We start from the raw sequence: 27,966 nt of genomic DNA on the forward strand, positions 1-27,966 counted from the left end.
AAGAACCTGGAGATCATTATGCCCAGGAACAGCCTATATGCCTTCAAAATTAGAACTTATGAACTCCAAATGCAAAGTGAAGAAAAATTGTTTTGTTATATTTTTCATCTTTTTTTTTCCTTGAACATAGCCAATATAGGAATATGTATTGCATAATTCACATTTATACTTAAAAGCATATTGCTTGTTTTCTCACAGAGTGTAGGAAGGAACAGGAAGGTGAAAGAAAATTTGGAATTAATTTTTTCTAAAAAGAATGTTAAAATAAATTAATTCTGTATTAAAGAGTAAAAAGAAAAAGAAAACCAAAAACAAAATTGGTAGTAACAAAGATAAAAAAGTAAACTAAAAGAAATTATTAGGAATTATTTTGTCTAAACATACCAATAAAACTGATAATCTAAAAGAATGGAATATTTTCTAAAAATAAAAATTCACAGCAGAAGAAAAATAGAATTACCAAAGGAGAAAAAAAAGGACCAATTGAATTTACACATTAATTCTATCAAATATTGAAAGAAAAAATGTATTATGCTTCAGCTGAAGTTAAAAAAAAAAGCAGGGGGTAGCACTCCTGATTTCAGATCAAGCAAAAGTAAAAATATGTATAATTAAAAGAGCTGAGAGAAAAAAAAAACTTCATCTTGCTAAAGAGTACCATAGATAATGAAGTAATATAAAAACTAAACATATATGTATCAGGTGGCATAGCATCCAAATTCCTAGAGAGAAATCAAGATGGTTGCAAGAAGGAATAGAAAGCAAAAGTAAACTAGTGGGGGATCTCAACCTGGCTTTCTCAGAACTAGATAAAGAAGATAAGGAAGAAAATGAAATTTAAAAAACTTAGATATGATAAACCTTTGGAAAAAAATTGAATGGGAACAGAAAGAAATATATTATTTTCTCAATGGTACATGGAACTTACACAAAAATTGACCATTTATTATGGTATAAGATCTCAAAATCAAATGCAGGAAGGCAGAAATAATAAATGTATCTTCTTTCAGATCATGATGCAATAAAAATTACATCTAAAGGGTCAAAGGGAAATAGATCAAAACATGAAATGGAAACAAAATCATCTAATCCTAAAGAGTGGGTGGGTGAAACAACAAATCAAAGACACAATCAATAATTTCAGCTAAGAGAATGACCAATAATAAGGTAACAGATCAAAATTTATGGCATGCAGCCAAAGTAGTTCTTAAGTGAAATTTTATGTCTCTAGATGGTTACTTGAATATAATAGAGAAACAGAAGATCAATGAATTGGCATTCAACTAGAAAGCTAGAAAAATTTTAAAATAATTAAAATTAAAAACAAATTAAAAATTAAAAAAAACACCAATACCAAATGTGAAATTCTGAAAAATAAAAGGGGGGATTTATAAACCTGAAAGTAAGAAAATTACTGAACTAATAAACAAAAATAAGAATTGGTTTTGTGAAAAAAAATGCAAAATAAATAAACTTTTAGCTAATTTGATTAGAAAAAGGAAAGAAGAAACTTAAATTGCCAATATCAAAATAGAAAAGGGTGAATTTACCACCAATGAAGAGAAAATTAAAGCAGTAATTAGAGTTATTTTGTCCAACTGTATGCCAATAAATCTGATAATCTAAGTGAAATGGAAGAATACTTAGAAAAATAGAGATTGCCCAGGTTAAGGAAGAGAAAATAAATGACTAAATAGTCCCATTAAAAAAATAATAAATTGAATAAGCTATTAATCAATTCACTAAGAAAAATCTCCAGTGCCAGATGGATTCACAAGTGAATTCTACCAAACATTTAAAGAACAATTAAATACTATGCAAACTATTTGGAAAAATAGATAAAGAAGAAATCCTACCAAATTCCTTGTATGACACACATATAGTGCTGATACCTAATTCAGATAGGGTCAAAACAAAGAAAGAAAATTATAGACCAATTTTCCTAATGAATATTGATGCAAAAATCTTAAATAAAATATTAACATGGACATTATAACAACTTATCACCAGAATAATACACAATGACCAAGTAAGATTTATTTATATCAGGAATGAAGGGCTGGTTCTATAATAATAAAACTGTTAACATAATTGACTATATCAATAACCAAGTGAACAAAAATCATGATTATCAAAATAAATGCAAAAAAAAAAACATTTGACAAAATGTAATACTCATTCCTTTTAAAAACTCTAGAGAGCATAGGAATAAAAGGAGTTTTCCTTAAAATGATCAATAGCATCTATCTAAAACCATCAGCAAGCATCATGTATAATAGGGATGAACTAGAAACCATTTCCAGTAAGATCAGGTGTGAAACAAGGTTGCCCACTCAGTATTGTGTTAGAAATGTTAGCTTTAACAATGAGAAGAAAAAATAGATTAAAGGAATTAGGGTAGGTGATAAGGAAACCAAATTATCACTCTTTGCAGATGACATGATGGTATACTTAGAAAATCCTAAAGGAGCAACAAAAAAACTACTAAAAGACAATTAACAACTTTAGCAAAGTTGCAGGATACAAAATAAATCCACATAGATCATCAACATTTCTATATGTTATCAACGAAGTTCAGTTGCAAAAGATACAAAGAGAAATTCCATTGTAAATAATTGTATATAATATAAAATATTTGGGAGTCTATCTGCCAAGACAAAGCCAGGAACTATGTGAACACAATTACAAAACACTTTCCACACAAATAAAAATTAGATCTAAACAATTGGAAGAATATCAAGTGCTCATGGGTAGGCTAAGCTAATATAATAAAAATGACAATTCTACCTAAATTAATCTATTTATTCAGTGCCATACCAATCCAACTATCAAGAAATTACTTTCAGAGCTAGAAAAAATAATAACAAAATTCATCTGGAACAAAAAAGGTCAAGAATTTCAAGAGAATTAATGAAAAAAATAGAAAAGATGGTGGCTTAGTTGTGCCAGATTTAAAACTATATTATAAATCAGTGGCCATTAAAACCATTTGATACTGGCTAAGAAACAGAGTAGTTGATCAGTGGAATAAGTTATGTTTATAAGACACAACAGTCAATGACTATAATAACGTAATGTTTGATAAAACCAAAGACTCCATTTTCTGGGATAATAACTCACTAACTGACAAAAATTTCTGGGAAAAGTAGCAAATGGTATGGCAAAAATCTCACCATTAATCTACACATGACACCATATACCAAGGTAAGGTCAAAATGGATTCCGAATTTAGACATAAAGGGTGATATAAGCAAATAGGATGACAATGGATGGTCTACTTCTCATATCTATGGAGAAGTAAGGAATTTATGGGCAAAAAAGAACTAGAGAACATTATGAAATGCAAAATGGATAATTTTGATTATATAAAATCAAAAAAGGTTTCTTAAAAACAAAATCAATGCAGCCAAGATTAGAAGGGAAGCAAAAAAGAGGGGAGATTTACATGCAAAGTTTCTGATAAAGGCCTCATTTCAAAAAAAAAAAAATAGAAAGGACTCAAATTTATAAGAATACAAGCCATTCTCCAATTGATAAAGGGTCAAAGAATATTTGAATTTATATTATACAAAATATATTGCATATTTTTTTCTTTCTGTGGAACAATATTAATGATAAGTAACATTCATTCATGTTTTAAGGTTTGCAAAGTATTTTACAAACATTTCATTTGAGTCTCACAAAAAAAAAAAAAAAAAAAAAAAAAAAACCTTTGGATAGAGTGTCAGGCTTGGAGTCATAAAGACATCTTCCTAACTTCAAAATTGGCTTTCAGATCCTTACTGTGTGACTATGGACAAGTCACTTAATCCTGTTTGCCTCATCTGTAACAAAAGTAGAGAAAGAAATGGCAAACCAGTACTTTTCCAAAAAAACTTCAAATGGGATCATGAAAAATCAAACATGACTCTGAGTATGTGTGTGTGTGTGTGTGTGTGTGTGTGTGTGTGTGTCTTTGTGTAAAATAACTCAGTTCCATTCAAAAGATAGTTATTTCATGGTGAAGAAGCAATATAATATTGGAGACTGGACTCTTGCACCAACTCCAACATACACTGACCATGTTACACCAGACAAGTCACTTGAACTCTCAGCGCCCTAAGCATTTCTAAGAGTACAAGTTGCAGAGGAGTTGCTGATCTGCCTTGGTAGAGAAATTTTCCACACCTGGGAGTTTTCTAAACCAGGGAAATCATACATTCAGGCCTTATTCCTATCCTTCCTTTTATATGCTAGTCACCATTACACACTACAGAAGTCTCCAAGGAGTTAAGACATCATCTCTCTACAGCATGTCTACAGATATATACAAAATTCACATTAAGTAAATATAAAAAATTGTAGGGGCAGGGAAGCAATAAGATTCATAGACATTAGCTAAGATGTATTATATGAAGAGATCTTTAAGGATTGCTAAGGTTTTTAAGAGTTGGAGATGAGGAGGGAGATGTACATTCATGCACGCACTTATACACATTTTTTAGTTCATTAGTACTTTTTTTTTGCTATTCTATGACTCATAGTGAGATTTAGGCCACAGGATTCTAAAGATTTATACTATTAAGGAAAAAAGAACTTTGATTTTGTTCCCTAGAATAAAGGGAACTTCCCCCATAAGTCCAGGTTAATTTTCAAGGATTGTTGGATAGTTGTCTGTAAGTGAACTCACAAACCATTGTTATCTAACATGATAAGTTAACTGTCATTTTAGTTCAGCAGGATTGGATTGTTATATTTCCCAAGATTGAATCTTATGACCACAGTCTCTGTGAGACACTGACTTAAGATGCAATCATTTCAGAAACCTGAGCTATTCAAAGAGATGTTTAAAACACAGGTTTCTACACTGCTAAATTCTGAGCCAAATCTAACTTAAAAATGAACTTTCCTTTCTTGTCAAATTTTTATTTATGGCTTCTCTCTTACCTGAAGGCTATATTAATGAGAATTTGGGACTTTATTGATGAAGCTATTAGAAAAATCATGACCGTGATTAACTTGTGGCTTTAACAATCGACATTCCATCCCTCTACCTTTCAGTCTCTTATTTGGAAATGTTGACATTTAGTAGCAGTGTCCAACATTACCACAATGTCAGGTTGGAACTCAGGAACAAAAGTAGAGATTATCAAAGAGATACTGTATGTAAGTTGGTTACAAGGTCACCAAAAAAAAAAAAATAATAGAACCACAAGGGCCCTTTCAGACAATATAAACTATTATTCTACAGAGAAATAATGCAGAGAGGTTTACCAGATCTCTCTGCTTCCAATCATCCAACTTTCCAAAATCCATTTTCCACACAGCTACCAATATTCTCAAATCATTACATTGTCTTTTCTCAGAATTATTAGTAGCAACCTACTATGTCTTCAAGAAAAAAATTGTAACTCATAGGACCTTAGGTATGTGAAAGCAGTACAGAGGCCTCTTATTTTTCAGATAAATGTATACAATTATTCTAAACATATTTCCATATTCATACTGTGAAAAAAAGAATCAGATAAAAAGAAAAAGTAATAAAACAAACAAGCAATAAAACAACAAAATGGTAAAAAAAAAAATACTATACTTTGATTTATACTCTACATAGTTTTCTCTCTGGATAAGGATGACTTTCTCCATTACAAGTTTATTGAATTGCTTTCAATTATTTTTCAGTTATTGTTGTTGAAAAGAGTCAAATCCATCACAGCTGATCATCACATAATCTTTCTGTAATTGTGTACACTGTTCTCTTGGTTCTGCTCGTTTTACTTAGCATCAGTTCATGTAAATCTCTCCAGGCCTTTCTGAAATCAGCTTGCTCTTTATTTCTTATAGAACTATAATATTCCATTAAATTCATTCACATACCATAACTTATTCAGCTATTCTCCAATTCCTCCATTCAATTTCAAGTTCCTTGACACTACAAAAAGAAGCCCCTTATTTTTATAGTTGAGGAAGTCAGAGAGATTACTTATCTAAGAGTGCAAGGAAATATGTTGCTAAACTAATTTTAACTTCAGATTCAAGGTCCTTTGAATTATACCCACTGCTTCTTATATTTGGCATTTACAGGCATTTACAATTCTCTATCTCATTGAGGCCAAAAGCTAGGTCTGACCCTTTCTTTCATTTCATCTAGTTTTCTCTGATGACTACCAAAATAAGAGAATATTTTTATGGTTGCAATTTCAACTTGACTTTAAAGATCTTCATAATAATATTAAAAAAAAAAAACATTTTATAAGTGCCATGTTCCAAGAACTATTATAAGTGCTATTGATACAAAGACAAAAGTGAAACAGTCCTTGTTCTCAATGAGCTTACAATGAACAGAATATATATGTTTTTAAAATATATATTCAAGATACACAAAAAGTAGGTACAAAGTAATTAAAGTTACTTAGAAATACTTTTTTGACTTACTATTGATAAAATAGATTGAATTCATCTAACATTGATTGAGTGATAGATCAGTGATACAGATTTTTCTCCAAAGAGTTTACAATCCTACATTAGCATTAGCACAGAAAGAAAAAGACTCAGTTCTCTGCTGTAGGTAGTGGATCATAGATCACAGGAGGATAGATCATAGATCTATCTAGCCTGATTTCTTTATTTCGCAGATAAAAAAAAAATGAGGCAGAGAAAAGCTTTGCTGTATATCATGCCCTCACTAAATGATGTTCTAATTACTTAAGTTGTTTTTTAAACTTTTTGTGGAATGATACAAATCCCTTGGTGGTGAGAAATCACCTAATGCCTTTGAGACCTTTGTAGAAGTTACTCCTAAAGAACTCTCTTAACCCCAGAAAGGTTTCTAGTCCCAAAATTTATTCCTATTCCCCTTTTTCTTTCTTTAGATCCTTAATTTCAACAGGATTGGATACTTCCTTTGTCAAAACCCCTAAATCAGAGATCATGCCTACCATTTGCAATATATTGGGTCTGTCCATAAAAGCATTGCTCTTTTAACTTATGTTATTTCTGGAAAAATAAACTACTCCTTTTTAAAAATACAATCTTTAAAAAACAAAATCACAATAATATCTTCCTCTAATTAAGGATTGGAAATCATATTTCATATTCACTGATGATCCAGTTTTTCTAAAGACATTAGCAAAACCATGGAATAGTCACTCATGAAATATATTCTCTTTGTCAAATTCTTGTAAGTATCCATCAGGTTATTGTACATGGTCAATGCCCCACTTGTAATTAAGAAATACCCTAATGTATAGGACCATCCAAAAACCTGAGACTTCCTTTTATTTTTAATTATCTTTCCCTAAACTGAACATAAGAATAACATGTTTCTTCTAAGTTAATCCTTTTGACCAAGGTCAAATATTTTCAATAGGCCAGGAATAGTTCAGACTAGCTCAGTAAAACAACATGAAGATTGAGAATTATTTAAACAACTGTGGACAATATAATTTAATAAATAATTTGTAACAGGGAATTGTAAAATTTCAGTGACTAGTTGAAATAGAAACTGATCACCTGCACAGGCATGATATTATAATTAGCAGCAATGCTGAGTAAGAAAAATGTTCCACACAGGAGTGGAATTTAGCTACTCTTGGCACTCCAGCTCTCCATAGAATTGAATTTTTATTCCTCAGGAGGTAAAAAAGTAAAATCCATCATTCAAGCCCTCATTCCCTGAGCCAGCCAAATCCAGAAGATAATCTTCCTGTTACCTTAAAATGAACTTATTCTTTTTTTATAACTCAGATGCCTCTCCTATCAAATAAAATTTTAAAAAGCTATACTTTATTCAATAGGCAAGCTAAGCCAATGACTGAGACATAGTCAGAACTCTATGAATGGCTATTAGGCAATCAGTTGGGCAATAAGAAGTTACTAATCATTTCTGAGGGGTGGAGAGATCCATGCTTTAAGGCCATGATTCATTTGTCTGTGGTTCATAAAATTAGATACAGAAGGCAGGAAGACCTTTTAAGTTGGTATTCTCAGAATTCCCATAAGAAGTAAGGAGTATATGAAATAGTATGATGGATAAGAGAATGGAAAAGATAAGACTGATATCCCATATATAGAATCACTATCCTTAAATACTACCTGATATTCCTTTTCCACAGAGTCCATATTATGAGTTATTACTTCTCCAAAAACACCCAAATCAAATGAAAATATGTGGATGTGAAGGAGGTAACACTTTAAGTCACCAGAGTTTACTCTCACAACATCCTAGATTAGTTGACCAAGTGGACTAATAGCAAAAGAAAATTACATTGGAAAATGAAAAAAACTTTTTTTTATGAGAACAAAGGAAATGTGAGTCTAGATAATTTGTTCCTATTGAGGAGGTCTAAAATTGGGGGAAAAACACCTAGTAGCAGATTTGGAAATAGGATGGAATGTCTAAGTTGTTGCTCCAAGGTCAGATGCCTTTTGAAGCATAGAAACAACTCAACTTAGAATATAACTAGCAAGAATATTAATCAAAAAAGAAGGTACATTAATTCACATAAAAATCTGCCCTGCCCTGATCTTTCCCTGAAGTAATGGCTAGAGTGCTGATCCTGTAGTCAGAAAGACTGATCTCCCTGAGTTCAAATCTAACCTCACTATCTGGGTGACTTTGGGAAAGTTATTTAATGGTATTTGTCTCAGTTTCTTCATCTGTAAAGTGAGCTGGAAAGGGAAATAGCAAGCCATTTCAGTATTTTTGCCAAGAAAATCCCAAATGGAACACAAAGAGTCAGACACAATTGAACAAAGTGTTTTCAAACTGTGTAATGAATTCTGTCAAGCAATATCATTCCATATACTTTCTTTTTTTCTTTTTGCTGAGACAATTGAAGTTAAGTGAGTTGCCCAGGGTCATACAGCTAGGAAATGTTAAGTGTCTGAGGCCAGATTTGAACTCTGGTCTTCCTGACTTCAGGACTGGTACTCTAACCACTGCACCATCTAGCTGCCCCCATTTCATATATTTTCAACTGAGTTACTGCAGTCATAAAAAAGTTTTAGTTGCAGTTATGACTAGATCCCCTGGGAAGAAAAAAAAAGAAAAAAAACCTATATAAAAAGGGAAAAGTACATTGGGGGGTATGTTGATAAAGACACATTGTTTTCTCTCTTTTGTACCAATGATGGGTCCTACCTAGGCCTGTTCCTAGGTAAAAATTTAACAGCCAGCTCTCTGGGGGGAAATCTGTATGCAAGTCATACTGTTAAGTTTAATCAGTATTACTAATATTTTTCCATTACTTTCTAAAGTCTACATGATCTACAAAATAATAAATAAAGCCTTGATTTGGTGCAAGTAATATTTTCTCAAAAATACACTGAAAAAAAAAAGTCATTGGAGAAGCAGTCCAAGCTGATGCCTAGTCTTACCTACAAATCCTTAGTTTTATCTACAAAATTACCAATTTAAATCTTAATTATCACTCCTCAGTTTCAACTATAAATTATTGTAAAAGTATTTTATTGTATGATTCTATTATTTTCTTTTGAGAACTGCAACAAATCACTTTTGCTGAGAGATTGATTTTAGATATGATTGAATTTTTAAATATTCCTCCTTTTAATATCTCTGGCAAAGTAAAAAGTTATGGATTATAATCAATCCCATCTCTCCTGTTTTCTTATATCTTCATTTGACAGATATAGAAAATAACCATTTAGACCCTAATACAGACATATCTCATTATACATTATATCCCATATATAGTTTTCTAATAACTAAACTTGCTAAATACAAATCCAATATAGAAATGGAGATAAAATTGAACCAATGCTGCAAATTCTAAGCAATAAATCCAAAATGCTAGTATCTTTCTGGATTATCATCTCTATAACAGTTTATCTGAGAAGAAAGTGGGGATGAATAGGTGAGTACACAGCTCATAATTTATAAAGCCTTCTATATAAAAAGTAATTACAAATCCAAAACTGAAATGTAAAATATGAGTTTAAATGTTATCCCTGTAATTCCATATCTAGTTGGGTTATGAAATTCAGTTTAATTCAACAAATACATTACTAATGATCTCTTAATTACTTCATTTAGTGGTCTTTTCCCCATCCTCTTTCTTCTTGATCTCTCTGCTGCCTCTCACTGTCAATCATTGTTTTCTTTTTGATATCTCTTCTCTCTAGGTTTTTTCTAAAGCTTTTCTCTCCTGGTTGACTTTCTACTCATCTGCATATTTCTCTGTCTCCTTTATCAGATCTTCATCTGTGTCATGCTTACTAATAGGGGAGAATCAGAGGGCTCTGTTCTGGGCCCATTTCTCTTTGTGCTTTATATTATTTTACTTGATGGTCTTATACATTTCCATGGATTTAATTATCATTCCTGAGCAGATGATTCTCTAATATACATATCCAGTTCTAACCTCTAGACTCGTCTCCAGATTCACATTCCCAATTGCCACTTAAATGTGTCAAACTAGATGGCCAATGGCATTTTAAATTCAATATGCCCAGAACTAAACTTTACAAAATTAAATCTATATATCCAAACCCTCAGCTTTTTCTAATTTTACAATTTCAAATTTCACAATTGCTGTTGAAATGACCACCACTAGCAGTCAACCAGTGTCTCAAATTAAATGTCATTTCTCAATTCCCTACCTTTTCATTCTTTGTATCCAATTAGTGAAGTCCTATCATTTTTATCTTTGGAAAATCTGTTCTATATGACTTCTTCTCTCCTCTGACACTTACACCTAGTATTCATTACTTTGTATTTGGACTATTGCACTAGTTAATTGGTTGATCTTTCTGTTTGAAGTCTTTCCCTAACTCCAATATATTCTTTACTCAGTTATCACATTGATCTTCCTAAAATGCAGAGCTAAATATATCATCCTAGTCTCTTCAATCAACTGGAATAGCTCCCTATTCATCAATTGCTGTTGTAGTTATTCTGTGGTTTTTATTTGACCTCTCATAACCTCATTTAAGTTTGTATTGACAATGATACTGGAATGATTTCTATGTCCTTCTCCAGCTCATTTTACAGATGAGTAACTGAGGCAATCAGGATTAAATGACTTGCATAGGGTCACACAGCTAGCAAGTTTTTGAAGCTAGATTTGAACTTGAGAAGATGAGTCTTCTTTATCCGGGGCCTGGCATTCTATTCACTGCTTCTATCCATCAAATGAGGTATTTATAAAGTGCCTAGGACAGTGCCTAGCACACAGTAGATTCTTAATAATACTTGATTCTACATACACCCCTCCGCATTATATCCATGATCAAATATAACATTTTCTCTTTGGCTTGCTTTATAATCTGCCATTATCCAATCATCCAGTCTCTTATACCTTGTTTCCCTGTACATATTCTGCAAGTTTCTGGCCTTTTTGCTGTTCCTAGCATATGTCATTCCACCTTCCAACACCAGGCATTTCCCCTGGCTGTCCGCCAAGCCTAAAATGCTTTCCTTCTTCATCCTTGCCTCCTGATGTCCCTGATTTACTTTAAGTTACAATCCTAATCTTACCTTATATAAAAAGCCTTTCCCTGTCTTCCTTTTTCTTAGTGCCTTTCTCTAAGATTATCCCCAATTCATTCCATATATCTTGTTTGTATCTGGCTATATGCAGATTATTTCCCCCATTAAGTTGTGAGCTCCTGTTTATTTGGATGTTGGAAACACATTCTTTGTATCCCCATAATTATCTTGGGTCTGGTTGACTGACTGATTGACATTATCCAATAAACATTTGTGATGTGTAAGAACTATATTAAGTATTCAGAAGATAAAAATGAAAGAGTTTTAGCATTATGAGAGCTTTCATTCTAATGAAGGAAGAGAACATAACATGCACAAAAATAAGCATAATACAAGATAAGAACAAAAGAAGGAATAGAAATAAAACACTTTAGGAATCTTTGAGGAAGGGGGAAAACACTGTCAGCTGAATGGATCAGGAAAAGTTAAAGGAGATCAATTGAGGCTCTGAGACTAACCTTGATAGACTAGGAATTTTAAAGGAAAAAGGCAGAGGTGGAGCCAAGATGGCACAATAAAAAGCTCTCAGTCAACCTTCCACAAATCACCTTCCAAATTACTCTAAAATTGCACCTCAAGTAGAATTTTAGAGTAGCAATACCAAGGAAAAATAAGGTAAAACAATTTTTCAGCCCAAGATAACTTTAGGAGGTGTTCAGAAAGATCTGTCCACAGGTGGATGGATCTATATTGAATCAGAGTCTGAGCAGCACAAAGCTACAATATGAGGCCAAAACCAGGACATGGAGGTAATTGCATTGGCAACAGCAATTTTAGGAACTCTCAGTCCATGGACAGTGGGGCAGGTAGCAGGGATTGTCTAACAGCTGCACAGAAGAAGATTGGAGCACACCTTTGCTGCTGCTGAATTCAGGACTCTGTTGCATTGCCCATAAACAGTTAGAAGTCACACTCCAAGGGACAAAGAAGCAGTTGTGTTCCAGAGGGAAGAAATGGCCTTGGTGAAGAATTTCAAAGCAGAAAGGAGTTCTTGTGGTAGCTCAGCAAGAAGTAGGGTCTCTTTTATCAATTCTACACTAGTAATTGCAGTTACTGGAGAGCAGTGAACCTGGTCACGGTTCCAGGCCAAGATGAGTGCTGGTGCTGATATCAACAGAGGAACAAGTTTTCTTCCTGGGTAAAAATCATAACACAGGCTAAGACAGCAATGACCCACCTCTCCCTAAATTATATTACCTTGGAAGTACCAAAAACCTACAAAGCCCTAGAGCTTGCATTGAAAACAGCAATAAGAAAGACATAAAGCTAGGAACTATTTCCTCTACCCTGAGAGTAGAGTCCAACTTTAACATAAAATTTAAAAATCAATAATTAGACAGGAAAAATGAGAAAGCAAAAGAAAAAGAATCCAAACATAGTAAGTTATTATTGTGACCAAAAAAAAAAATATAAAGACAAAAAACTCAGAAGGTGACAATAAAATTAAAACAACTACATGCAAAACCTCAAAGAAAAATGTGAATTGGTCACAGACCCAAAAGAAATTCCTGGAAGATCTCAAAAAAGAATTTTAAAAATAAAATAAGAGAGGTAGAGGAAAAATTGGAGAAAAAATAAAAGTATACAAGCAGGTTAGTTTTAGAAAAACCTGGAAATACATATAAAATGATATGAAGTGAAATGAGAAGAACCAAGAAAACATTGTACACAGTAAAGTATTGTATAATGATCTATGAATGACTTAGCCATTCTCAGCAATTTCATGATCCAATTCAATTCCAAAGGCCTTATAATGAAAAATGTTATCCACCTCCAGGTAATGAACTGGTTGTGTATGCATGAATATTGAAGTGCTTTTAAAACTTTCTTATTCTTTTCTTTGGAGGGGGGTGGTTTCTGCATTTTCTTTTACAGCATGGCTAATGTGGAAACGTTTTGCATAACTGCTTATGTATAATTTATATCAAATTGTTTGTCTTCTAAAGGAGGGGAGAGAGGAGAAAGAGAAGAAAATGTAAAACAAACTTTTTAAAAAATGAATGTTAATTTTTCACATGTAATCTAAAAAATAAAATTAAAATTAAATGGAAAAAATAAAACAAAGGTAGACAAGAAAAATTTATTAAGACATTATATACTGGGGCAGATAGATGGTGCAGTGGATAGAGCACCAGCCCTGAAATCAGGAGGACCTGAGTTCAAATGTGACTTCAGTCACTTAACCCCAATTGTCTCATCAAAAAAAAAATAAATAAATAAACAAACAAACAAACAAATAAATAAATATTTTTTAAACAAGATTATATACTAAGTACAAAGAACCAAATTATAAATCAAAAGATGGATAATCTCTATCCTCAAGGAGTTTATCTTCTAATGGGAAGGAAAGAAATTGAAACTGGGCAGATAAAGTAAGAAATGACAATATGACTAACTTGGTCAACCTCCTTCAATGACAAACCTAGAAGGAGCCATCCAAACATAGGATGAAGCTACAAGGAACAGGGTATGAATTGCACAGCTGAAAAGATTTTCTAGAATGAAATGTTTTCTGAGTTGTGATAGACAAATCTGGATTGTAATTTGGTGAGGAATGAAGAAATGAAGAAGGAGTGCATACTTAGTATAGGGGATTGTTTTCAATAAAGAAATGGGCGATGACATGCCATGTTGGATTTAAGAAACTGTTAGTAATTTAGTTTATCTGAAATATAGAGCGGCTGTTTGTAGGCATGGGAATGTTGTGAGGGGTAAGGGAGTAAAGGTCATGTGAAGTAAAGCTAAAAAGAATAGATTAGTCAAATGATATGGGATCTTTACTAATAAACTGAGGAGTTTTGTGTTTTAACCCAGAAGCAATAAAAAGTTCATGAAAGGGTTTGAGCAGAAGTTTGACATAGACAGACCTTTGCCTTAAGATTATTTTGGTTGGAATACTAAATGATGATCAATTCTGATGGATGTGGCCATTTTCAACAATGAGATGAACCAAATCAGTTCCAATAGAGCAGTAATGAATTGAACAAGTTATACCCAGCAAAAGAACTCTGAGAGATGACTATGAACCACTACATAGTCTTCCCAATCCCTCTGTTTTTGTCTGCTTGTGTTTTAGATTTCCTTCACAAGCTAATTGTATACTATTTCAAAGTCTGATTCTTTTTGTACAGCAAAACAACTGTTTGGACATGTATACATATATTGTATTTAATTTATACTTTAACATATTTAACATGTAATGGTCAACCTGCCATCTGGGGAAGGAGGGGAAAAATTAGAACAAAAGGTTTGGCAATTGTCAATGTTGTAAAATTACCCATGCACATATCTGGTAAATAAAAACTATTAAAAAAAAAAAAGATCATTTTGGTTGGGCATGATCCCTGCTCATAAAGAGGCTGATGTTGGTAGGTAACTTGAGTTTGGTAGATTACTTGAGTTCAAGAGTCCTCAGTTATAGTAGGACTAAAGCCCAATCAAATGTCCACACTAAATCCTGAACCAATATTGTGAGCTTCTGGTAGAGGCTTCCAATTCAATACAGGTCAAGAAAAATGAGCCAATTAAAACTTCTATATAAGGATTGAATCTATAAGTGGCCATGAGGCCTCTAGCCAGTCAGGGTGAAATAGGGAGACTTCAATGCCAAAATGTTAAATTAATAACAAAAATTATTATTTTACCAGCTGTATGAAAAATGGATTGCAGTTGGGAAGGGTAAAAACAGAGAAACAGGATGTTTATGTTGTATGGATAAAAATTAAATCATTATACACATGCTTTCAGCTATCTAGTATTATATAGACCAAATATATAGTGTTATGTATGCATAGCCTTAAATGTTAGCTTGTTTTTTATTTTTTACCTTTTCATTAGTGTAGACCTGCTTCAAATATTCTGCTCATTTATTTCCATCTAGACTAAGTGCAAATAACTTGTGGGCAACCTTTATGTATTTTAAAGTAAATGACTTAGATAGAGAAGGATTTACAGAGCCCTATGGATGTGATTGGGTGTGAAATAAATGGTACTCGGAAATCAGAAGGAAACATCAGGACAATAATTCAACAAAACTGAACTAGTATTAGGGCAGAGTATTTAGACAGTTGGGGGTATTTGTTGGCATACTGAAGTGGCCTGAAGGAAAATGATTTGGCTTTTCTCTTATCCATTTCATACATAAAATATATGGATAGTCATGATGCTCTATAAATAAGAATTTCAAAGCCTTCTGAAAATATTGTGTATTAGATAAAATGTATGTCAATATTTGATAAGATCTCTCCTTTTTCAAAGAGACTCTAAAACATTCCAACATATTCATGACTATGGATGAAATAACTTCTCTTAACAATCTTGTAATTCTGTTTTTTAATTCTAGTGGGTATGACTGGAGACCAATTATTAGTGAGTCCTGAATTTACACAGCAAAATCATTATGGCCAAGTGTTACTGCTTTCTTGAAAACTGAATTAATCCTTTCAAATTCTTTAGGTTTTAATCAAGAAAGATATAATGATGTGGAGTGGAGATGGCACTAGATTTGGAGACATAAAGACCTCAATTTGAATCCTATATTTGACACCTTTGACCACTTGTAGTTCTTTGACCATGAACTATTCACTTAAGCTCTCAATTTCAGTTTTTCTTCTAAAATAGTCAACTAAAGGTTTTCTCCTTGTCTTAAGTCTTTTGATCCATATTCCATTCAGTTGTCAAAATGACTTTCTTAAAGGTCTGACCATGTCACTCTTCTGCCCAACAATATCCAATTTTTTAGTTATTATTATCTTTTACCTTCTGGGACTATTTGGTCTAAATCTTCTGATCTTTCCAGTCTTTTTAAGCTTTAGGATCCTCCATATATTCTACAACACAGTTACAATGATCTATTTCTTATTCATGTGTCCTGTGTCTCAAGTCTTTTCTTTTCAAGTATCCTCCTCCTATATTCATTGGCTTCCTTCAAGATTCATATCCAAGTGCATATTCTATAGTAGTCCATGCTTTCTCAATTGTCTCCTCAGCCCAGTGATCTGTCCCTGTCCAGCCTATGGATCCCTTGCCTCCAGGCACAGTAGGCTTGACCATTTCACCTTCTGAGAGTACTTACAAAACAGTGTCCATCCATACACTGATTTGAGAAACTGGGGAACGTGTAGCTAATATCCCAGTCACTAATACAGGTAGACAATGTGTTATCTATCACCCAGGAGTAGTAGGATCAGGTTTACTAATACACACTCCTGATAGGCAATTTGGTGATATTTATGCAGATTTTGACTCCCAACAACAGAATCCAGGAATATTCTGGACTTCAGTTGTTATAGCTAACCATCCTATGCTCACTATTTTTGTAAATGGCATACTATTGAAATATTGGTAGACACAGGTGCAGATTGTAGTCATTAGAGGTGCCAATTGACCCAGTCATTGGCCAAAGATTACAGCAGACACCCATATGTCTGGCAGAGGAGTCTCAATAGCAGCTAAAATTAATGCTACCCCTTTGAGATGGATATTTAAAGGTGAAACAGGAGTTTTTGCTCCTTTTGTAGTAAATAAAATTCCCATCAATCTGTGGGGAAGAGACATCTTACCAGTTAGAATTACTTTGGCTTTTTAGGCAGGGCTCCTGTTGAAGGACTGCCTGCACTTTCACCTGTTCCTATTCAATGGAAAACTGATACACCAGTGTGGGTAGAAGAGTGGCTCTTAACAAGTGATAAAATTCAGGCCTTATTAGATATAATACTAGACCAGAGCAACTTGACCAATGACACTTACAACCTTCTCTAAGTCCTTGAAATTTCTGTATAATTGTTGTAAAAAAAAAGAAATCTGGAAAATGGAGGATGTTGACTGATTAGAGAAAAGCAAATGAACAGATGAAAACTATGGGAACTCTTCAGCATGGTCTTCCATCTCCTACTCAATTGCCTAGAGAATGGCCTCTTTGGGTTATAGACATTAAGGATTGTTTAGCTTCTATCCCTCTGGATAAGGAGAATGTGAAAAGGTTTGCCTTTTCAATGCCCAGCGTTATTTATATGAGCCTTATAAAAGATATGAATGGATAGTTTTGAAACATTGAATGAAAAATAGCCCTATTATGTGTCAAATGTATGTTGCTACTGCTCTTACTCCAGTAAGAAAACCATTTCCAAAAGTTATGTTTTTACAGTACATGGATGATATCTTAGGGTTTGCACTTGAGGAGCAAATGTTAGAAGCATGTCTACAAAAGACCATAGAAGCACTAAGGAACTACAAATTGCATATAGCTCCAGAAAAAATTCAAAGACATGCTCCTTTTCAATATTTAAGATGTGAAGTATACCATAAGATGCTTACAGTACAAAAGCTTTCTTTAAGAACAGAGAAGTTGAACACCTTAAATGACTTTCTGAAATTGATAGGAGCTATCCAATGGATACATCCAGTGTTAGGCTTAACTACCTATCATTTGCAACCATTATATGACATTTTAAGGGGAGACACTGCTTTAAACTCACCACGCCAGCTTATAAAAAAGCTCAAGAGGCTTTGAGAAAAGTTGAACTGGCTTTATCCAATGTGGTTGAAAGAGTTACTCAAAAACCCTTGGAAATATCAGTTTTTGCTACAAAAAAGGCACCCACAGAAGTTCTTCATCAAGGAGACAGTGTGATAGAGTGGGTGACCCACCCAGCACAACCAGACCAGTGGTTGTGGCTAGAATTTTATTAAAAGCCATTAAGAGAATAGTATAATTATCTAGGATAAGACCTGACAAGATATACACCTTTTATAACAACACACGAATAAATGTGTGCTGTGAAACCATCCCAGAGTGGCAAATTTTATTGGCCACAGCTCCAAATTTTACACACAGGTCTTCCATTAAAGATAACCCAGCTATTACATAATTGACAATGGATTTTTGAAGCAAAGGTTTCTGAGGTACCACTTAAAGGACCAACTATTTTTACAGAGTCATTTAAACATAACATTTGTGCTGTATATTCTCATGACAACTATAAAGAGGATAGTCAGAACTCCTTTTCAGTCCACTCAGCAAAATGAATTGTATGCAATCATGCTACCTCTTGTTATCCAGGAGATGTAAATATAATATTTGATTCAGCTTAAGGTGTGGTACAAAGAATTGACACAGCCCAAATAAAATTTGTAGCTTCTAATATATATCAGCTCTTTAAAGAACTTCAAAAGCAAGTAAGAAAGCTTCAAGGCAAGATTTATATCTTGCATGTCCACTCTCATAGTGGACTTCCAGGTCCTATTTTTTATGAAAATTCAAAGGCAGATAGCTTTCTAACCATGTTAGCCAATACTCCTTTATTTCAGGCAGCCCAAGAATCTCATTCTAAATATCATAAAGCTGCTGGAGCTTTACATTTGCAATTTGGGATAACAAAAGAGGAAGCTAGGAGCATAATAAAAGCCTGTCCAGCTTGCCTTACTTTCCATGCTTCTACACTCCCTCCAGAGAAAAATCTTTGTGGTTTGAGACCCACTGAAATTTTGCAGATAGATGTGACCCACTATAAATCTTTTGGTCATCTATCTTTTATCCATGTTGTAGTAGAGGCTTTTTCAGGATTTACTTTTGCAATACAAGCAGCAAAAGAGACAGCCCGAGTGGTCACTGATTTCCTTTTTTTTTTTTTAATTTATATCACCAACCTATAGGCAATAGACAACCTGTTTACAGTTACAGGGATGGGAGCAAACATTTACAATAGTGGCTCCTGGTCACTGTGCTGGGAACTTCAAAAGCATCTCATTAGATCTTTGTAACAACCCTGTAAGATAGAAGTTGTAATTATCTGCATTTTGCAGTTAAGGAAGGGAAGCTAGGTGGTCCAGTGGATAAAGTGCCCAATCTGAAGTCAGGAACGTTGATCTTTCTGAGTTCAAATCTGGCTTTAGACACTTACTAGCCATGTGTCCCTGGAAAAGTCACAATCCTGCTTGGCCTCAATTTCCTCATTTGTAAAATGAGTTGGAGAAATAAATGGCTAATCATTCCAGTACTTTGCCAAGAAAATCTTAAATGAGGCCACAAAGAGTAGGACATGACTGAAAAATGACTAAACAAGAAAGAAAATGAGGGGAAATAATCCTAAAAGAGAATAAGGGAATTGCTTACAGTCTCGTGGCTAGTATTTGAGGCCACATTTGAGCTCGCCTCTTCCTGATTCCAAATCCAATACTATCTTGACGTCACCACCTAACTATCTCTTACATACAGAAGGATTTAACAAATGCTTCTTGGATTCTTCTTTCTAGTCTATACTACATTATTGTGACCAATGGTTCAAATACATTTTAATTAAGGGGATGTGCATGTCCGTTTACCATTTATAATTTTCAGTGAGTCTTTCTCAATATTTCTTAATTCTAGTGCCTTCTTTCTTTTAATTATTTTCTTTTTGTCCTATTATTTAATATATAAGTATGTATATAAATACACATACAGATATATTCTACTTTGTATATATGTATTTGTATGGTGTTTCCCTCCCCCCCACTAGATTGACATCTTTTTGAAGAGGACTGTCTTTTGACTCTTTTTAATCTTAGGGCTTATCAGTGACTGGCATATATAGTAGGCATTTAATGCATATTTACTGAATGAATAATTGAAAAAGCTCACAGACTTGCCAAGAGGCATGACAGCCAATATTAGAAGTAAGATTTGAACCTCAAGTTAGACTTTTTTTAAGACCAGTTTACTATGTTCTGTACTGTATTACTACTAATAAATTTTATTTTAGAAATGTGTTATAATTATAAGTTATATATTATAAAATTCATAATAATTTTTGTTGTTCAGTCATTCAGTCATGTCTAACTCTTCATGACACCATGTACCATAGCATGCTTCTATCCTTCACTATGTCTTGAAGTCTGTCCAACTTCATATTCATTGCTTCCATGACAATCTATCCATCTCATCCTCTTCCATTCTCTTTTCTTTTTGCTTTAACGCTTTCCTAACATTGCTTTTCCAATGATTCTCATCTTCTCATTTTGTGGGCAACGTATTTAAGTTTCATCTTCAGTATTTGACCTTCCAGTGAATATCCTGAATTAATTTCTGTAAACATTGACTGATATGTTTTCATCACTGTCCAAGGAGAACATACTTATATAGCTAGACAAATTCCCTCTGGATATGAGCTGCAACTATCTTCTTTCAATTTAATTGGATTTAGGAAAAATCAATCTGGGTTGCTTTTTGATTACAGGGTAAAGTATTTATTTGTGGGAAATGTAATCTGAGGTGAGATTAATATTAATAATAGATCACATTTTATAGTGCCTTTAAGTTTATGAAGGGCTTTATATACATCATACTATTTGAAAGATCTGAGTCTGTCAGGTGGTGAAGTTGACAGGGTTCTAGACTAGAAGTCAGGAAGATTAAGTTATGTGATCCTGATCAAATCATTTAATCTCTGCTGACCGAGTTTCCTCATCTGTAAAATGGGGATAATAATGGCACCTATTGTGAAGAAAAAAAATGAAATATTATTTGTAAAGTGTTTTGTAAGCCATAAAAACTACATAAGCATTATTTAATATTATTCTCAATTATCCTCGCAATAATATTGGAAAATAAAAAATACAGTATTATTATTCCCATTTTATAGATGAATAAGCTGAGTCTCAAAGAGTTTAAGTAACTTCTCATGATCTTATAATTAGTATCTGAGGGAAAAGTTGAACCCTTGTCTCTTGACTTTATCTGTTTCTCTACCATGGAGTTTAACTTGCTAATATGTTTATTATGAAAATTAGGTATAACAAAGAATATTAGCTTACATCCAAAAAGTGCTTTTTATAGTTTTTATAATGTTATAATTATAGTATATAAGTATATAAGTATAGTATTGTCTTATCTGATTCTTACAACTATTCTGGGAAGTTGACAAAATTACTATCCCCATTTCATAGATGAAAAAACTAAAGTTGAAAGACTAAAGTATCATACAGAGAGAAAGTGTCAGAGGCAGACCATGGTCAGAAACCTGAGGCCACTAGGTGGCACAGCACTGGAATGCTAGAGTTAGGAAGTCCTGAGTTCAAATCCAGCCTCAGATATTTACTAGTAGTGTAAACCTAATTAAGTCTCTTAACTTATGCTGTCAATTTCCTGAATATAAAATAGGATAATAGCAGCTACTTCCCAGGATTGTTGTGAGATAACATTTGTAAAGAATTAGGCAAAAAACACATACAAATACTAGCAATTATCAATTATAACTCAATATCTTATGTTATTTCACCCATACTTCTTTTAGAGTTAGCAGGCTCTTAGTGAATTGCTAAAATATAAAAACCAACCAGGAGGGATTAAAAAAAATTGACTAAGCACTCAAATTAACATTTCATTATTTTTAATTGAGTGAAATAGTGCCTTTCCCATGAGCAGTACTTTATGCAATTCCAATAAAGGCAAATCAACTGTAACAGCTTTGAATGCTTTATTAAGGCGGCTCCAACCTTCAAGCACAGATCTAGTGCTGTTAATTAACTATATTACTGTCCCATCTAGTTTTGCAAATTGAGCCACTGTGGTGCACTGAAGATCAATGAAGTAATAATAATATAATTATTCCCAGTTTTGTGTCTCCCCAGATACATGCCATTGTAGACATAAAGCATCATTTTCCAACCCTGAAACTATTCAAGTACAATAGACATGAAGATATGAGTGCTGAGATGAATTGAGATCCTTTTCTCTTAGAGTTAAAGTACCTAGTGAGATCATTCATAAATTTGGGAATGAAAGAAATCCACACTTATTCTATCCTCAGAAGGGTTTCAAATGATTTTTTCTTGTAATTTTTAGATTACTAAACATTTTTTTAGTAATTGTTTAGATTGTTAGATGCTATTCTTCCTTCCACAAAGATTTTCCTAATTCCTGACAGTTTATAACAATCTTGTCTTTTGAATCTTTTATAGCACATTATTTTAATGGAATTATGGAATATTGGGGTTTTGGAAAAACTTCAGAAAATACCTATTATAACCAAAATGTTGAGGGGGAAGGGTGTTGGATTCCTAACTCATGCAATATTTAAGACAAGAAAAAATTCAGACTCTGGTTGAAGTTTTCCATTGAAGGAGTCAGTCAGTCAATAAACATTTATTAGGTGCCTACTATGTACCAAGCTGATACTAAGAAACTGGAATGCAAAGAAAAGTAAATGACAGTTACTGCTATTAAGGAGTTCACTATCGAATGTTATTTACCTTCCCCAGAACCAGAACCAGAAGTCATCTCATCTTTCCCTTGAATTTTTGCCATCATTGTAACTTTACAATTGAGCTTGAAATCATCTGGAAATATTGAGTATACTACAAATTGATGTTACACAATCTTAAAGGGATTGTCACTAAGTCAATAAAATTCTTTTACATTTCCCTAACCAATTCACTAGTCATTCACCATGACAACTTGTCCAAAACTTTTTATTTCTCTTCAAATTTCCCATGCATCCTGCCAAGATCATATCAGCTAAGAACCTTGCTTTCTGTGTTAAAACAAAAAAACAAAAAACAAAAAACAAAAAACAAAAACAAAAACAAACAAACAAAAAAAAAAAAAAACAGACCACTCATTGAGAGCTTACTCTTCTCTCTTCCTTTTATTTCAAATCACTCAAATATCTTCTGTGAGTATTTTTCTTTCACCCATCTCCTTGTCAAGGCAAATTCCAGTTCATCTTCTCCAACAGATTAACATTCTATTAACCCACTCCCCAATGTTTTCTATCTCTTCTTATCCACTTGTTGCTTGCCTACTTTCTACAACATTCCCATGACTCCACATCTTCAAAAAAATCCTTATTTGATATGCCCACTAGATATTGTTCTATCTCTCATGGCTTTGTGTGTGTATATTGTGTATATGCTAAATTCCTTGAGAAAATCATCTATAATTGATGCTTCCACTTTCTTTCCTTTAACCATTTTGTTAACACTGCATTCTTGGCTTCTGATCTCATTCTTCAGGTGAAATTTTTTCTCTTCAAATTTACCAATGATCTTCCTTAACTGATAAATAGTCAAAGAATATGAATAAGTTTTCAGAGTAAGAGTTCCAAGATTTCGATAGTTGTATGAGAAAATGCTCTAAATCACTTATAGAAAACAACTCTGAGCTAATATCTCATAACCATCAGATTGACCAAGTTGGCAAAAAAAATTACAAAACCTAGAGAAACTGTGGAAAAAAACAGTTACTTTCATGCACTGTTAGTGGAGCTATTCTGGAAAAGATTATAGTGGAACAATACCCCAAAAGCTATTAAACTGTATACTCTTTGCCCCAGCAAGACTTTGCTCCAGATCAAAGAAAAAGAAAAATGATCATCTGTACAAAAATGTTTATAGTAGTTTTTTAAATATTATTTTTGGGAACTTAGAGGGTGCCTTAAAATGGAGAATTTTCAAAAAAGGTTATAGTATATGAATGTCATGAGATACTATTGTGTTTTAAGGAATGACGCATGGAAATGGTATCAGAAAAACTTAGTAAGAATTTTATAAACTACTTCAAAGTAAATTGAGCAGAATGCTGAAAAAATTTTATCCAATAACATTTTTAAAATAATAAAAGAATATCTCCAACCAACTACAATTCCAAAGAACTCATGGTGAAATATGCTATCCATTTCCAGATGAAGGAATGATAGATGACATACAAACTCCTTTCTATCTTTCTTTATTCCTTCCTTTCCTATTTTTCCTCGCTGTCTCCATGCCTCTCTCAACTCAGGAATTTGTTTTCTTTAACTATACATATTTATAATGGGTTTTGTTTTGCTTACCTTCTCAATAGATGAGGGAGAGGAAGAATTGGGAGACAATTAGAAACTAAAAATGCAAAAAAAAAAAAAATTAATGTTAAATAAAACCAAAGCTACCCAATACTCTTAACCATCAAATCTAGTGGTCTTTTCTCAATCCTCATCCCTCTTGACTTGTCTGCAGCATTTGTCACTTTGGTCTTTCTTCTTGATACTCTTCTCTCTAAATACTGTTATCTCCTGGTTATCCTCCTACCTGAATGACTACTTATTCTCATTCTCTTTTACTGGATCTTTATCCAAATTATGCAAGTGAGTGGTCACTAAGTCTCTGTCCTTGGCCTGCTTCTTTTTTGCCTTTATGATCTATCATCAACAATTTCCTCAGTTCTCATGTCACCTATTCTCTCTATGCAAATGATTCTCAAATTTATTCATCCAGTCTTAACCTCTTTCCTGATCTCCAGTTTTGCATCTTGAATTGGACATTTTCAATTGAAATTGGACATTTCAAACTGGATGACAAGTATGTCTACAACAACTCATTATATTTTCCTCAAAATTTTCCCCACTTCCTAAATTCACTGTAACTGATGAAGCTACCCTCACCCTACCAATGACTCAAGGGTCACTTGTAGTGTCATTCTATGACTCATTATTCTTTCACTCCTCCCCATATCCAATAAATTGCCAAAGACTATCATTTCTATTTTTATAACATATCTCAAATATGCTCCTTTCTCTTCTCTAACACTGTCACTTCACTTGTACTTGCCTTCATCAAATCACTATTGGATTATCCCAATAGCCTACTATACAAATCCCTTTGCAAGTCATGTACAAAGTAATCCTCATTATAATCTGCTCAAAAAGTGGCCATTCAGTCTTTGCATAAAGACCTTTAAGGAAGAGGAACCTCCTTGACAAGAAGTCAACATCCAGAGGGCTTTTACAATGTTTTGAGAATGGAAAACAGATGAATATTTGTATTTCATATATTGAGGTTAATTACATTTTAATTGCTAGGAGCTACCTTGTAAGTTGTCATAGGCAAAGTAGCTATCTGTAGCAAAAGATCTGAATTCCTGCACCAAAGTAATAGTTCTGTACAAAGCATTATTTTAATCTTCTCTTAGATTTTGCTTTCACTTCTCAAAAACTTTCCAGTTTTTCTTTCTTTTCTGCAGAGACCATCCCAGATGGGGAGCAGCTAACACAGCCCTGGCTCGATGGCTCTCACCAGTCTATGAAGATGGAATTAGCCAGCCAAGAGGCTGGAATCCCAACTTCCTTTACAATGAATTCCCACTGCCATTGGTTTGTATATCACAATGCCATGAAAATCAAGCTGGCATATACTTTTCCATTTCCATAGTACTTAGAGAGTTCTAGTGTCCTTCAAAAACAGAGCAATGTCATAAACTTCCTTGATGCTTAGTGGATATGACAAAGTACAAGCATGGGCATTCATGCAGTCATTTGGGCCACAGATGAATAAACTGCCAGGACACTAAAGGACATCTAGGGAGTATCTGGCCTACCATCCTCATTTCCAAAGAATAAATGATCTCAAGAAAGGTAGAAAGGACTAGCCCAAAGCCATATATTGAATCTTCTGAAGAGTCGTGATTAATTTTGGGGTCTTTGGACTCTTTCTTGAATGACCTTTCTTTCCTAATGCTCAAAACAGTGATGTTTCATATTTAAACCAAACCAAACACTTTGTATAATTGGAGGCAAGGGTGGAAAGAAGGACTTACATTGAAAAAGAAAAGTGTTTATTTTCTGGGGATAAACATTACACAGTTGACAGGGTTAATTTGATTAAACAGCTGATCCTTTTATAATTATGAATTTTTCCTTGAGGTAAGAGGGTACCAAAACCAAGGATTTATTTTTAAAAATTCATTAGAAATATTACATTGAAAAAAATTACACTGAAATCAATACAAACAACAAAGTTACTAGGTAATTACTTATTTTTAATGTCATTCCATGAAGTATCATAACATTTTTTCAGTCATTTTAATTTCCCATCCATCAGAATTTTTTACCCAGTCAAATTAACTCTTACTCATTTTACTGGGGAAAATATATGTATGTGTGTGTAGACATATGTATATATACATATATACAAATGCATATTCACATGCATATTTATATATATATACATTTATTATACACATGTGTATATCTATGTTTATGTGTGTACATACATATATAAAGATGTATATCAATTGAATATATAACAATTGAAGGAAATACTAATGTTTAGCAGGACAAAGGACCATAGAGGATGAAAAAAATTAGGGCTTGGGAATTTTTGTTTGCAATAGTTGCAAAAGTACCCATGAAAGGGAAATCAGGGATACAGTAAATATTGAATTATTACACAATGAGAGAGAATGCAGCATGACATGATAAACAGGGAATTGTTCTTACAATCAGGAATCCCATGTTAAAGTCCTATCTCAAACACATATTTCCTATGTGAGCTAGGGAAAGTCACTTAACCTCTCAATGCTTTCTAGGCAACTTTCTAAAACTATAAATTCCGGAGAAATTTATTCAGAGGGAAGGAAGGAGGGAGGAAGGAAAAGAGGGAGGGAGGAAGGAAGGAAAAAAAGAAGGAAGGAAAGAAGGAAAGGAAGGAAGGAAGGAAGGAAGGAAGGAAGGAAGGAAGGAAGGAAGGAAGGAAGGAAGGAAGGAAGGAAGGCAGGAAGGAAGGAAGGAAGGAAGGAAGGAAGGAAGGAAGGAAGGAAGGAAGGAAGGAAGGAAGGAAGGAAGGAAGGAAGGAAGGAAGGAAAGAAGGAAGGAAGGCAGGAAGGAAGGAAGGAAGGAAGGAAGGAAGGAAGGAAGGAAGGAAGGAAGGAAGGAAGGAAGGAAGGAAGGAAGGAAGGAAGGAAGGAAGGGAACAGAGGGAGGAAGGTGAGGGAGGGAAGGGAGGGAGGGAGGGAGGAAAAAAAGAAAAAGAAAAAAAGTTATACTAGATGTAATGAGAAATCAAACTGAATTTAAGATCTTATATGGAAGTTAAAACATTGTTGCTTATCTCCAAGGAAGTTTCAATTTCATTGTAAACTTTGAAGAAGGGATCGTGTCATTTTCTATCTTTAAATCCCAGAACCTAGCATCATTTCTTTCCCATTACACTGCATTTCATATTTGTTAAATTAAATTTGAATGTACAATACTCACTTCACTTGTAGAGCCACGTATTAATCTTCATCAAATGTTTGGGTTTAGCCTTAAGATTGAAATTCACAATGCACTAAGCAATATGTGACTTTTGTTTTTGTCAAACTCTGCTGATGCATACATACCTGAATGTATAAGAATATTAATCATAAAAATACCTATTCTGTGTGATTGTAAGATGCTTGATAACTTCTTCAGGTTCTTTCTAGCTTTAAAGTCAATGCTTCTCTACATTCAGTAAAATGTAAAGTACTTGAGTGAAAATCCTATTTTCATTTTTTTGCCTTTGATTCCCCAAGGCCTAACACAATCCCTGGTACAAAGTTGGTCTTTAATAAAGACATTTAATTGAATTCCACAAATTCAGACATATTTTGAATTATAAGCCTAAACAAGAAAAGCATAGCTCAAGTATTTTTGAATGTGAGTTATAATCCTTGTACTTAGTGTTAAATGATAACTAAAATATCTTCTATAATGTTCAAAAGAAAG

At 33.4% G+C, this 27,966-nt stretch overlaps 1 protein-coding gene across 1 annotated transcript in view; it reads left to right on the plus strand.

The window, feature by feature from the left end:
* The window catches only part of TPO (thyroid peroxidase), a 234,867-nt gene that overhangs the window by 88,456 nt on the left and 118,445 nt on the right, over positions 1–27,966 (plus strand). Inside the window, exon 5 of the mRNA XM_074284732.1 lies at positions 25,464–25,593. Within this exon, the coding sequence (XP_074140833.1) occupies positions 25,464–25,593 (130 nt within the window). The remainder of the gene's footprint in view (positions 1–25,463; positions 25,594–27,966) is intronic.

The sequence above is a fragment of the Sminthopsis crassicaudata genome, chromosome 2, assembly GCF_048593235.1.
Source record: "Sminthopsis crassicaudata isolate SCR6 chromosome 2, ASM4859323v1, whole genome shotgun sequence".
Taxonomy (NCBI): Eukaryota; Metazoa; Chordata; class Mammalia; order Dasyuromorphia; family Dasyuridae; genus Sminthopsis; species Sminthopsis crassicaudata.